Source organism: Podarcis tiliguerta (assembly GCF_965153285.1).
Source record: "Podarcis tiliguerta genome assembly, chromosome: 8".
Classification (NCBI taxonomy): domain Eukaryota; kingdom Metazoa; phylum Chordata; class Lepidosauria; order Squamata; family Lacertidae; genus Podarcis; species Podarcis tiliguerta.
In genome coordinates, this window is record NC_139541.1 from 75,496,156 (window position 1) to 75,510,329 (window position 14,174).

General features: G+C 46.8%; 1 protein-coding gene across 1 annotated transcript; it reads right to left on the minus strand.

Moving 5' to 3' along the window:
- Positions 1-453: 453 nt before the first annotated feature.
- On the minus strand, positions 454-13,626 carry LOC310684081 (protein RoBo-1-like). Its single transcript, XM_083454547.1, has 5 exons — positions 13,241-13,626; positions 6,003-6,122; positions 5,168-5,323; positions 3,503-3,646; positions 454-2,075 (listed from the first exon to the last, which is right to left on the minus strand). The coding sequence occupies exons 1-5, from the start codon at positions 13,284-13,286 to the stop codon at positions 1,873-1,875; spliced, it is 669 nt and encodes a 222-aa protein (XP_083310673.1). The 5' UTR covers positions 13,287-13,626; the 3' UTR covers positions 454-1,872.
- Positions 13,627-14,174: the final 548 nt, after the last annotated feature.

Consider the following 14,174-nt stretch of genomic DNA (forward strand, 5'->3'; position numbering starts at 1 on the left):
TCATAGGTTCCTCATCCCTGCTCCATGCCTCACCATATACATAAAATGCACATTTGACAGATTTTCAAGAAAACAGAATCTGGCTGGTATTTCTTTTATTGCTTAAAAAAAATGAAAGTTAACACACATGTAATTTTGACATACACAGAGAAGAGAAGGACAGCATTTCTGCAGTACTGAGTGTGATCTTTGAGCAAATGATGGGCTGCCAGTAGCAGGAGGTTTATATGGATTCTGTTCCTTCATTCCTGCATATCACACCCTTGTGCTGCAATAAATCTACCTTCTGTATAGCCATCCCTTCTTTTAGTCATTGCTTTTTAAAAAAAGGAAAATATATATATATTTGTGTATATTTTGCCGATAGCTGAGTTTATGAAAAAGAAGCAAACAGATGCAAAAGTGTGCCTGATATATATATTGCCACCTGATTGGCCAATTCCTTTTATTTCCTTGTTACTAACATTTTTTGGGGGGGGAGGAGAGGCACAGAGCATGCACCACTTTTGCCATGGGAATCTACTACTAAGTGGAATCTAACCCACTTTTCTAGCTTTGCACTTCCTTGGCTGCACATATTGATTTTCAATATTTGTCCCGCCCAGTGATGTCATCAGGGCAAGACATTTGGGAAGAAGCCTGGGGACTCATGCTGTAAAATGAGCACCAGGGTCCCCAAACACAGTAGGGTTGACTGGCTTTAAAATCTGGTGAGTGAAATGATACACATTTCCATTAAATCCAAAGCCTATACCTAACTGAACCAACCAGAGATTCTGCACTTCCTCCAAACGTTTCTCAAGAGGCCCTTTTCTCCTTCGTGTTATTGGTATAGCAACCCTGAGAGCAAGTGACTGGCCCAAAGTTACATTGTGAGTTCCATGGCTGTGCAGAGATTTGAACCCAGGTCTCATAAGAAAAGCCCCTGCTGGGTCAGGACAAAGGGTCATCTACTCCGGCGTCCTTTTCTCACACTGGCCAATCAGGTGCCTATGCATAACCTTGGTCCAAGTCCTATGCTCTGTTCATCACAGTGGTGCTGGCTCTGATGTATGAGATGAGTTTGTTGACCTTCCGTAGGACTAAGGTCTCCCCCCCCCCCCATAGTCATTAGCAATACACCCTACATAAAGGGGATAGGTGGAGAAGGCCTGGACACAACACAAAGCTCCTTCCTTCAAGGTGTGGTGGGCTTAGATTGAAGTGAACATTGGCATATGTTGTGGGGCTGTGAAGAGCTTTCTGACCTTACTCAGTCCATAGCATCAGTGAAAGATGTAGGGCAACATGCAGAAATATTCCGAGAGGGGAAATATAAGTAGGGGTGAGCAAATACGTTGGCTTCAGTTTCTCTTCATTTCTCATTTTTCCAGCCTTAAGTTTAGTTCTCCACATCAGTTCATTGTTGTTGTTTTTAAAAAGGCCTTGTGAAAATTCAGCTGCATTTTATTGCAAATTTCATCCAAATAGACACCCATTTGTCTGCACTTCTGAATAACGTACACATTTTTGCAAAGCAATTTTCCCTTACGTGATGCATTTTGACTGCTGTTTTTACGAATAGGTGCATTTTATGCACATTTTACCTGAGCGCATGCATCTCGGCACACATTACTGGGCTGGAGAACTTCACTGCAAAATTCAGAGAAGTGCAAAAGCTCGCAGAATGGCTGTGTTTTGGTTTGCTTGTTGTTTTGGAATTTGCAAATCAAGTAGGTTCGCTTCTAAATGCAAAATGGATTGAATTCCTCTCCCGTTCCTGGCTGGAATGGATGTCTGGGGTGGAGAACTGAAGGAAAATTTACAGGAGAGGAAGAAAAAGCAGGAGAGGACCAACAGAAGAAAGTTGTGGGAGGGAAGATATAAAAAGAATCAAGACCAACGGGCAAGAACGAGTAACCCTGCCAGGACAGACAGGGCCAGACTATATTGGGAGGGGACTCCTGGTGCACTGCTGCACAGGTTGACCTTGACTTTGACATTGCGGCCAGCAACAAACAGTACGTCGGCTCCCATTTCGCACATGGTCTTGGTGGCGCATCCTGTGAAGGCAACCTGTTGGTGCTTGGATTCCTCTGTAACAAAGGACAGAAAAGTTGAGTGGCGGAATTGGCCAAGCAAAAAGGAGGGTGCAGATTTGCATAGAACTTCCATGTGCTAATTTATAGGCAAAGGTACCCCTGCCCGTACGGGCCAGTCTTGACAGACTTTAGGGTTGTGCACCCATCTCACTCAAAGAGGCCGGGGGCCAGCGCTGTCCGAAGACACTTCCGGGTCACGTGGCCAGCGTGACATCGCTGCTCTGGCGAGCCAGAGCTGCACACGGAAACGCTGTTTACCTTCCCGCTAGTAAGCGGTCCCTATTTATCTACTTGCACCCGAGAGTGCTTTCGAACTGCTAGGTTGGCAGGCGCTGGGACCGAACAATGGGAGCACAGCCCGCCACGGGGATTCGAACCGCCGACCTTTCAATCGGCAAGCCCTAGGCACTGAGGCTTTAACCCACAGCGCCACCCACGTCATGCTAATTTATAGGTGCTGCCTATTTAGAAATCATTCCTATGGCTACGTATGTGCAACGTTTTGTTCTAGAATCAATGGGGAGCAAGTTGTCTCTCTCCCCCCCCCCCCAACCTGGTCAACACAATCTAGAGTTGCTGCACATTGCTTGCTCCTGAAAAGAGCTTCCTGAGAAACTGGTTTCATTCCAAAAATGAAAGCTTGCTGCAATTGATTCTGTTGCCCCATGACATATATGTTTGAAAACAGACGTAGGCGGTCCCAGCAAATTGGAGGGGGTATCCAATGGCACTGTGGATGGGAGTATGCAAAGATTGCAAGGGGAGGGTTTCCGAACACATACCTAGTAACCATACCCACCTGCATGGAGAGCAGGATCTACACTCAACCTAGACTGAAAGCAGCATTTGGGGGATGAGTATGAATGACACTGTACTGAGAAGAATTGTATTTTTGTCCTACAAACAACTATGTGTGTACGCAGCCTCAAACTGAAATAGAAATACAATATCACTGTAAACTGTCCCCAGGTGACCTCTAGGTTCCACTCAGTCTGCCATCCAGGTGCTAATTGTGTTGATGGGCAACTTCATGTGAGGCACAAGGAGCTCAGCGCAGTGCGGATACATTGACAGCAGCAACACACCTACCCTGCGTTGAGCTCCCTCTCAGGAATCGGCAGCAACACTCAGCATTGGGGAGCCAGGTAAGCAACACTGCCCTGCCTTGTGTCACCCTGCCAATCAGTACTCTGCAATTAGGGTGGAGCTAACCTTTCTGTCGTCATCTAACCATGGGATACTGGGGTAGCCAATAGGGTAACCTCCCAAGGTTGGACGCCAACTCCCAATAGCCCTTGCCGTCATGTCCATCAGTCAGAGATTATGGAAGTTGTAGACTACTGACATTTGGCGGCCATTGCATTGGCTACCCCGATCTAGCCCAATACCGATTACCCCTCCAGTATTACTTCCCCACTTACCGTTTTTGGCAGTGGTGGCAAAGTGCATGCACTGTGTCAGAGTCCCAGTGCAGGCCAGCTCCGTGTTGTTCAGGCAAATATCAGAGCCAAAGACAAAGCAAGAATTGCAACGAACGCCGTTAGGCTGCTGTGACGCTTTTTGTACTGTGGATGGAGGAGAGAAAATGCATGAGATCTCCTGCCACGTTCAACATCTCTAAATTCTAGTTTCCTTACATATGATAGAGTAGAGGGAAGCCTTCCTCAAGCTCAGGATGTTTTGGACTACAATTCCCATCAGTTGCGCTGGCTAAGGCTCATACAGCCGATGGGAGTTGTGGTCCAAAACATCTGAAGGGTGCCAGGTTAAGGAAGAATGGAGTTCATGGCACCCTTCTCCACACAGAAACGTTAGGTTTAATTAGGTTCTACATATAGTGGCGCTGTGGGTTAAACCACAGAACCTAGGACTTGCCGATCAGAAGGTCGGCGGTTCGAATCCCCACGATGGGGTGAGCTCCCATTGCTTGGTCCCAGCTCCTGCTAACCTAGCCGTTCAAAAGCACGTCAAAGTGCAAGTAGATAAATAGGTACCACTCTGGTGGGAAGATAAACGGCATTTCCATGCGCTGCTCTGGTTCGCCAGAAGTGGCTTAGCCATGCTGGCCACATGACCCGGAAGCTGTACGCCGGCTCCCTCGGCCAATAAAGAGAGATGAGCGCCACAACCCCAGAGTCAGCCATGACTGGACCTAATGGTCAGGGGTCCCTTTACCTTACATATATATAGGCCACACTTCATGAAAAGGGGCAGAGAAAGCTAAGACAGTACATGCATTAGTGTTACCACAGTCAGTATGTTGTCAGTCTTAATATGTAAAACTGTGTTCTTGCCCAGTAACTCTTCAAAGCCAGTGAATTTCAGATTGTGCCTAGCTCTGTCCACAATCCACATGCCTTTCAGATTTGGACACGTATATACTGCAAATACGTATTGCAGATATGTATTGCAAATACTTTCATATTTCCCTCAAAAAAAATTAAAAAAAATATTATTTATTAAAAAGCAATTGGAAAGGACCTTTGCCTTGCCCGTGCTTTCACCATTTTGGTCAACATCTCAAAAGTTAACATAAGAACATAAGAGGAGTTTGTTGGATCGGGCCAGTGGCCCATCAAGTCCAGCATCCTGTTCTCACAGTGGCCAAGCTATGGATTCGAGCACAAGAGCACTCTCTTCTCCTGTGGTTTCCAGCAACTGGTACTCAGAAGCATTGCTGCCTCCAACTGTGGGAGAGATTAAAATCTTTTCTCCATCAACTTTCTCCATGCTATTTGTAAATGGAAAAGTCCCAAATGCTGCAACCATTCTTCCCAGAGGAGTCATTCCATCCCCTTTATCATTTACCTTTTCTTAACCTTGTCCAATATCCTTTCTGAGGTGGGACAAATATCCTTGGAATGGTTTTAGAGAACCTCCTTGTGGTTTTCTTTGCAAGGGTGTGCGCCTACATCTGGACCCCGAGCATGACCACATTCTACACAAAAGGACTCAAGATATTCATAGCCTAGAAGGCTTTCCAACTGTACTAGAACTCTGCTCCAAGGTTTAGTGAGCATACCGATTAAACCAGCCCCACACAGAAGTCCTGGTTCTTTTGACACGAGACAATCCCAGTTCCTTACCAATTACGTTGTTGACATTACAGCGGTCGGCCCGGCAGCAGCTGGAGTTCCAGCGCATGCGAAAGTCCCCCGCCACCAGCCCATAGAACTTGTTGCAGAGGCGATCGTCCGAGTTGCATTTCTTTTCATAAGTTGGGTTCTCTATGTCCTGGGACCCTAAGAATGGGAAAGTCTTTTAGACCGAGAAGGCATCCCCTTATCTGTGCATCTGCTTCTCTGAGGTAGAGAAGGATAGAGCCCCTTACTGTAACAACTGGACATGGGGAAATAGTTGCGTGTGGTAGTCAATGCTAGTCCTACTCAAAATAGAGCCGTTGAAATCAATGGACATGGCTTAATCAGATCTGTTAATTTCAGTAGGTGTGTTTTGAGTAGAATTTAGTTGGATGCAACTCAGAACTTTCTTTAAAAGGTGGGTCAGGAATCTTTGGACCTCCAGATAGTTCTGAACCACAACTCCCATCAGCCCCAGCAAGTATGGCCAATGACCAGGGCTGGTGGGGATTATAGTTCAGCAGCATCTGGAGGGCCTAAATTTCTTCACACCTGCTTCAAAGCCCCACAGATGTTCCTAAAGACCCTGCACATTGTCGGTAATGGTACACTGCTGGAGCAGAGCAGAATCTCAGAGTGTTTAACTTTAGACAATAAATACTGGGACATCTCACCACTCGAGAAATTGGGGTGAGGATCATGATACATTTTAAAAACAGGAGAATCAGCCCATCTGCGTGCTAAAAACAACAGAGGTACTAGATGTAAACTTTAATGGTTTGTAGCTCTCAGAAGCCTGGCAGCAGAGAAAGGTTAAGGCGCAAACTCACAACCACCCTACCTGTGTCTTCATCCCGGGCAATGGTGATGCAGCTGTTGACTGCGTCAGTGCATTTTTGTGGGGTTGTACTGCAGTTGTAACCTTCAGTGCTGGTGCAGTTGAAGCAGTAGATAGCATCACCTGTGGAACAACAGAGAGGGGAAAGTGCAGCCATTAGGGCTGAGGCTGACAGCAGAACCGTTCAATCACATGCCAATTTCCCCCTGAACCAAAAACTATAAACCAGAAGTGAAACTGGGGTAGAGCTCAAGTTCATCTGAAAATCACACCCTCACAAATCCCAAAGCCTTTCCTTTCTTAGATCCAAAATATATGGGAGATATTATATTAGATCAAACAGGGCCATCTTAAGCATATACGGCGCCGTGGTGAAAGATCTCTCCGGCGCCCCCCCCCCCCGGCAACTCCAAAACAAGGGAGAGGGCGGTAGAAAATGTCCTCTGCCTTCCCCACCGCCCTGATCCCCGGCTGTGGTGGTTATCAAGCAGGAAAACGTGCTGGTGGACATGCTCTCCAGAGTCGGGGTGCCCAGGAAGGCTGTGCGCCGCCTTTCACCAGGAAGCAGGAGGAGGACAATGACCGGGAGCAGGGCCGTCTTTAGCAGATGCAGAGGCTTGGGAGGGAAGCAGCTTACCTCCTAAGCCTCTGCGGGGATTGCTCTCCTCCTGCGGAGGCTTGGGAAGGAAGCTGCACACCCGCCAGCCATATACTTGGCAGGGCACAGCTGGTGGGCGTGCAGGGAAAGGGGAGGCTGCCGGCAAAGCCGTGCGGCTCTTCCACTCGCTAGGGTGACCCTGAGAGGCCAGTGCCCTGGCGCAATGAACCACTAACACCAATAGGAAAGACGCCTCTGAGATCAAATACATATGGGAGATATATATGGCACCATTATGTGATGGCTTTGAAATATGCACTTTTGGCATATTCAGAAGCATTCTCTTTCACATTGTTTCACAGTATCCAGAACTGAAATTGACATTCCAAACCAAGCCTTCTCACCACAGAATAGTTGGTTTCTCTCTCTCTCTCTCTCTCTCTCTCTCTCTCTCTTGGCTCCACACACCAGGATAAGCTTTATGTGCTGAATTTCTGCTCATTCATGCAGCTATTAAAGGATCGTGAACTTTGGCGGAAGAAAGAAGTGTCCTCCCTTTTATTCTTTTTTGAAAAATAGGATATGCCTGAATGGATGACTTGTCAGAGAGGTTAATCACACTAATTAAGCAAGCACACACCCATTCCTTTGCTGTTCAGGAACTGGGCCAAGCCCTGTACCAGGCTGGCTCACCAGTCCCCATGGCTGAACCAAGGATTAGACGACTCATTCTGGATTGAAAAGTTCAAAGGACACGATGGCGGAAGGTCCCATGCAACCTTCTCTTCATCTTTTACAGTGCTGTCCTTTGCAGCACTAAGCCATACAACCAACAGTGCAGGGCACGGCTACCTGGTTATATGCACATCTGAAGATGAAAAGAAGCTGTATTCGGTCAGTATTAGTCCTTGTATAGATCAATTTGGGTTGCATATCTAGTTCAGGGCCTGATCTGATTCTTGGGATTGGCCCCATTCTGACCCAGGATGGGTTTTTGGAAGACGCCTGTGCATGAATTTGTTTTATGTGTGAAGATCAGTGTGCGCTGACCAACGCACAGTCTTTGCTGTAAGCCTCTATTCCTTTTTTTCAAATACATTTTTATTAAATTTCCACTTTAAACAACAAACAATAAATTTCCACATTCATCTATGCAACTCCTTTTCCCATGCTCTGCCGAGCAATGAATTCCCTCCCTCCTGGCCACAGGCTTTCTTTTTCAATCTAGATCTCACAGTTTCCTGTCCTTTCCAGAAATCCACGTCGTAAGATTTATTTCAGTCCTGCTAATGTCTTCAAACTTCTACAGTTATTATTTATATAGTCAATAAATCTCTTTGGAATTTTGTTTCTTCCTGGTTTGGGATCTTGCAGGTCAGTTTTGCCAGTTCCGCATAATCCATCATCTTTGTCTACCACTCCTCCAGCGTTGGTAACTCCTGTAATTTCCAATTTGGGGCTAATAAAGTTCTCGACGCAGTCGTTGCACACATAAAGAATCTTTGATTTGCCTTTGCAATTTCCTCTCCCATCAAGCCCAGCAGTAAGGCTCTATTCTGATGGTATGAGTGTCACAACGACCGGTAGATTCTTATCTGCTGTAGCCTTCATCCACCTTCACAGCCGTTGTAACATGCCGCTTGCTATCTTTCGCCTGTTCTGCCATTGAGGACTTCTTGGATCATTCTTTGTCTAGCTCCTCCCTTTTGACCTTGCCACCTTGGGTGACCCTGTTGGGAGTACGAGACTCCCGACAGCTTTGCTCACATGGGCCATGGGAATGTGCAAGCCCACTCACCATGACAAGGTGATGATCGAGACCCGGGATAATCCACTGAATTCTGGGTCAACCTGAATCAGCTCGATGTGATTCAGGATCCAAGCTTTGGCCGGAGAACTTGCACAGCTCTAATATCAACACAGGAGCAAAGAGCAGGCCTGCAAGAAGTAGCACTGCCCCCAAAGTCTCCTGCTCCTCCTATTCTCACACCTGCAAATGCAGGTTGGCACTGAGGGATGGCAAGGAGCTTAGTGCTTTTAGCAGCTGCGTGGTAGGCCAAAATTCAACAGGTTTAGCCGTTTCTAGTTCGGAAATACAAACTGTGTGGGAAGCTTCACCCACTTACATTCTGCCTGTCAGACACTTTGTTACCTGTAAGGCCACTGATTTGGTTTCGGTGCCCTCCACTCCACCCGAATAAGAGGATGCCGATTTGCAGCCTGCGCAAATCTGTGCCCTCTTTCGTAAGTGGACTGGAGGGCCCAACCCACATATGGTGTATTGGACCCACAGAAGTTTATGCCACACAAAATCCAGTTGCCTTCAAGGAGCCACAAGGTCAGTGTTGGCTCCAGGTTTTGGAAGCTCCTTGGGCAAAAGACACACCATGGAGGACTTCACAGGCTCTCAGATTTCAGCAATGCCCTGTGTGGTGCTAAAAGTCATCATGCGCCCACCCCACTGCCTCTCGCATTCTACAACATTGTTGTGGCACTCCCTGCAGCACCCAGTGTGGCCAAAAAAGTTGTAACACCCTAAAACCACCTCTGACACCCACCCATGTGGGTGTACTTCCTTGCTGCAAGAAGTACAGAGGAGGTCTCTCGCCAGTGAGGCCCGTTACTGAGGCATGGACCCTCAGCAGATGCCTGACCATCAGCCACACTTGAGAGCCTTCATTGCATTTGCTGCAACAGCTTAACGCTGCTCCCCATCTAAACTCTGATAAGGTGCAGCGTTACTTAGGCTGGGAGCAAAAAGTTTTGCTTCGGTGGAAAAGTCCATGAAGCCAGAGGCTGAAACATGGCAATCTTTGTACCTGCATGTGTATAGCAGATCTTATCTGTTCTTAGTTTTAGAAATTCTTCTACCCTGCAACTGAACCAGGATGGAGGTTAGAAAAAGAGCACGTAGAAAGCAAAGGAAGGCCTGCTCTTTACACAACAAGAAATGCACAGAGAGGTAAGAAAGAGGATAGGGTGCCACCATATGCTCCATGTCATAAAAATAGTGGAGCCAGCACCAGCAGCACCACCACTGACTTCTATGTGAATTGAGCTGATTTGTGGCTGAAATGGCTGTGCATAAGCCCTTGTCGGTCTGTCGCCTTGAGGAAGGGCCATAGCTCAGTGGTCAAGCAATTGTCACTGAGCTATGGGCTTTCCTCAAGGTTCACTTGAACCAAGGTTGCAGGTTCAATCCCTGGTATCTCCAGGCAGGGCTGGCAGAGAACCCTGTCTGAAATCCTGGCGAGCCTCTGCCAGAGGGCCTTCTCGGTGGTGGCGCCCGCCCTGTGGAACGCCCTCCCATCAGATGTCAAAGCGATAAACAACTACCTGACATTCAGAAGACATCTGAAGGCAGCCCTGTTCAGGGAAGTTTTTAATATGTGACATTTTAGTGTATTTTTCATCTTTGTTGGAAGCCGCCCAGAGTGGCTGGGGAAACCCAGCCAGATGGGCGGGGTACAAATAATAAATTATTATTAATAATAATAATTTTTATTTATATCCCGCCCTCCCCAGCCGAAGCCGCACTCAGGGCAGCTAACAACACTAAAATAGTGCAACATTATAAAAACATTATAAAAATTAATTAAAATCAAAATTGATGGCAACCATAAACTAAAGTTTTGTAAAGATTGCCAAAGGAGGGAGTCAGGCTGCACCCTGACCAAAGGCCTGGTGGAACAGCTCTGTCTTGCAGGCCCTGCGGAAAGATGTCAATAATTATTATTATTATAATGGTCTGACTCCTATGTTAAGGTGGATTCCTTCCCAGGATGCAGGGAAGAAGAAGGGGGACCCTACATGCTAGCCATGCCCAAATGCCTCCATCCCAGCTGGCAGCACTCTTGACGTTTGCCCATAAAGCAGGAAGATCTGGTAGGGAATCTTTGGGCGCCGACAGACTGCCAATATTTTGCAGGAGATATGTAAATGCATGAGGTGTGAATGGGGTAACTGTACCCCTGAAGGACCAGGTGCACAGCTTGGGAGTCATTTTGGACTCACAGCTGTCCATGTAGGCACAGGTCAATTCTGTGACCAGGGCAGCTATCTACCAGCTCCATCTAGTACACAGGCTGAGACCCTACCTGCCCGCAGACTGTCTTGCCAGAGTGGTGCATGCTCTGGTTACCTCCCTTGGATTACTGCAATGCTCTCTACATGGGGCTACCTTTGAAGGTGACCCGGAAACTACAACTAATCCAGAATGTGGCAGCTAGACTGGTGACTGGGAGTGGCCGCCGAGACCACATAACACAAGTCCTGAAAGACCTACATTGGCTTCCAGTATGTTTCCAAGCACAGGAGTGCCTGGCGTGCTCTGGTCCATGGGGTCACGAAGAGTCAGACATGACTGAACGACTAAACAACAACAACAACATGTTTCCAAGCACAATTCAAAGTGTTGGTGCTGACCTTTAAAGCCCTAAACAACCTCAGCCCAGTATACTTGAACGAGCATCTCCACCCCCATCATTCAGCCCAGACACAGAGGTCCAGCACTGAGAGCAGCCCTGTTTAGGGAAGTTTTTTTATGTTTGATGTTTAGAGCCGAGCAATTGAAGAGGAATAAAGTGCTCTGTCACCCTAGCACAACAAATCCACTTTTAATCAATCCTGCTTCACAGGGAAAGCTGGGAACTGTAGCTCAGGGAAGGAAATAGGGGTCCCCTTACAACACCCTTAACAAACTACAACTCCATGAATTATTTGGGGGGATCCACAACTGTTTAAAGTAGCATCATAGTGCTTTGAATGTGTGGTATAAATGTGGCCATGGTCAAAGCATTGCATAAGCTTTGTGCAAGCAAATGAGGATGAAGGCAAAATTTCTGGGTCATCTTAGAGGAGTCCTTTGCACATCCTGATGAATGTGCAATCCATCGTGCATACAGGAAATCCACCTTCAACCATCCCTGTTCAATGCGCAAAGGTAACCTGCATTACAACACTTCTCCCACCATATGCTAAAGGCGAACACATGAATAAGGCTCTAGTGTTGGAAAGTTACCAGTCCCTCCTTCTGTGCCTTTAATAGCTCCTTGGTCTGCAGGCAATAGCAGCTGATAAGCCTTATCCCTTTGCCTTCAAAAGCACCTGCTGGATTCTGTTGAGCAGATAGCTGTTAATGACACAGGAGCATGACACAGTGTATTCTCCCTGGTTAGTTGGCAACCCTCTCTTCTTGAATCTTCACAATTTTTTAAAATGTTGGTGTGCCCCCCCCCCCATTCACTTAGAAATGAGATCTCGTTTCTTGCAAACAAATGCTGAACAATTCTAAACATAAGAATCCTGGGAACTGCAGTTTGTTACAGGTGCCAAGAGTTGCCAGGAGACCCCTATTCCCCTCACAGAACTACAATTTCCGGAGTTTCCTGGAGAAAGGGACTGATTGTTAAACTACTCTGAAAACTGTATTTCTGTGAGTGAAATAGGAGTCACCCCTACAATTCCCAGGATTCTTTGTGACAAAGCAATGGCTGTTTAATGTGGCATGATACTGCTTTGAATGTACAGTGCAGACCGGACCCCAATGTAACTTAAATAAAACAAGAATGGTTAGGTTCCTTTTTTCTTTTCTTTTTTGCCGCACTGGAGTGTTTAAAATGTTTCACAACTATTATTGTAAATGTCCTTAAAACACCCCTGCATGGGACAGCTGCCAGATTTTTCACCAGTGCTGCTCCTGTCCCTTTCAACAGTAGCCTGACAGTGATAAATTAAACAAACGAAGTCTTTCCTACTTGTTTGGCTCCATGCATGTCAGGCTGTTACTACACCTTGCTAGCACATTTGCAAAGCTAAGCAGGGTCCGGTATGGTTTCAGATTGGATGGGGGACTGCATGCGGAGATTCCTGCATTGCAGGGGGTTGGAACAAATGACCCACAAGGTCCCTGGTGATTCTATAAGGCATGGAAGAAAGCCAGATTTAAAAGATGGCAACCCTTTTTCTGTGGCTCATTACGCCCATACTGAAATGGAACTGAGAGCATGGACTCTTCCACACTCCTAGACAGCTGCCTTAGACAGCTTCCTTATGGCTAACTGTGTTGAGCCAAGCAGAGAATTACCACTGCTATCGCCCATTCTGCTCCATTCCCACAATCCTTGAAGCAGATTAATACCTTCACTCACTAAGCCTGCATCAAAAGGACAGGGTCAAAGTACAACCTTTCTCAACTAGAGTTGCCAACTGGCCAGGGGAAACGACTCCAGCTTGCTCCTATGCCTTCAGGGGGAGGTTCGACAGATGAAATCAGCAGGTGAAGCTCCCCACTCCCCACAAACATTCAACACCTTCTAATCACTAAGGGGGGAGCCCGTCCAAAAATAGGCGACCCTGGCCAGGCACTCAGCAGGCAAATACAGCGCAGGCACACATTTTGAGAAACCGAAGATGGAAATCTGGAACGCACCTGCAGCTGTAACAGAAACTTGCATGATCAAATCACCCCTGCAGGAATGCTACCGAACTCTTAACGGTGCAGGAGTCCTGCAGTAAGCCAACCTACCACACAGAGAATTCACACTTGGAAGAAACTGGGGTCCTTTTATTTTGAGGGGCCAGTAGTAACCCCTTCACCGCTAGGGGAGACACTCTGCAAAGATCAATCCGGACTGGGACTTACCTGTAGCGAACAGAGCCAACAGGAAGGAAAGAGCCAAGAGAGACATGGTGCCGCAAAGTGGAATCGCCTCAGCTTTCAGGAACCTGAGCCAGAAGCCACCTGTCCTCTGGGGAGTTTATACAGCTGGGACTGGGAGGGACAGGGTTGTGTTACTCCGAGGGCACAGAGCTGGGTTGAGCAACAGTGTGCTTTTGTGATGCCCTGGGCAAAACCAGCCTTGGCCTTTCAAGTTGTCAAGCTGCCCCTCCCATCTTTCCTCTTCACTTCCCTGAAGGCTTCTCTTCATTTAGATGCCAGCATCCAATGTAATTTCTGTAAATCGCACCTCCCTTCTTAAATCCTTTACAGCCACCCTCCTCCCCATAATGCGTCACTCTAAGGAGGTCACATTTACTATCTGCTTCCCCCTCCCTTCAAAAAGTCACAGATTAAAACAGAATGCATGCTTAATGCTTGTCCTTTACTGCTTAATGCTGTTGTGTAACACCCAAGGAATGCCTTTTTCATTATTGTCTTATTAGACAAGCTGTTGCAAGTGAGTAGAAAGAAATCTTCCTTCTTAGACTTTCCCAAATGAGTGCTGGTGTTTGCAGCAGTGCCACACTCTCGCACAAATCAGCGGGTTCCTGAGACAGCACAGCACCAAAAGGTGGATGTCCCAATTTACATCAGAGGAATGCTGGAGAGTATGACATAGAACGGGTTAGGGTTGCCTGCTTTTTTCAGCAGGCCTCTGTAGATGTGCCTCTAAAAGCAGCTTGGCGTACAGACCTTAGCAGGAGCCATTGGGCTGCAATAGTCGTAGTTTTCTGATTTCTCTGAGCCACTTGAGTTTGTTTGGCCCCTCTCATTTTCATTTTTTTTAAAAAATATCTTTATTAATTTAAAATAAATACATTTATGAGAAAACAGATGTACATACAAGTAAACAAAC

What these genes read in the sequence shown, in the direction of transcription:
- LOC310684081 (XM_083454547.1), bottom strand. Translation starts at nt 13,286, where the DNA reads ATGTCTCTCTTGGCTCTTTCCTTCCTGTTGGCTCTGTTCGCTACAG. An exon ending in TGCCCGGGATGAAGACACAG is followed by an intron (nt 5,324 to 6,002) that starts GTAGGGTGGTTG and finishes TCCCATTCTTAG; the next exon opens with GGTCCCAGGACATAGAGAAC. An exon ending in TGCCACCACTGCCAAAAACG is followed by an intron (nt 2,076 to 3,502) that starts GTAAGTGGGGAA and finishes CCTTTGTTACAG; the next exon opens with AGGAATCCAAGCACCAACAG.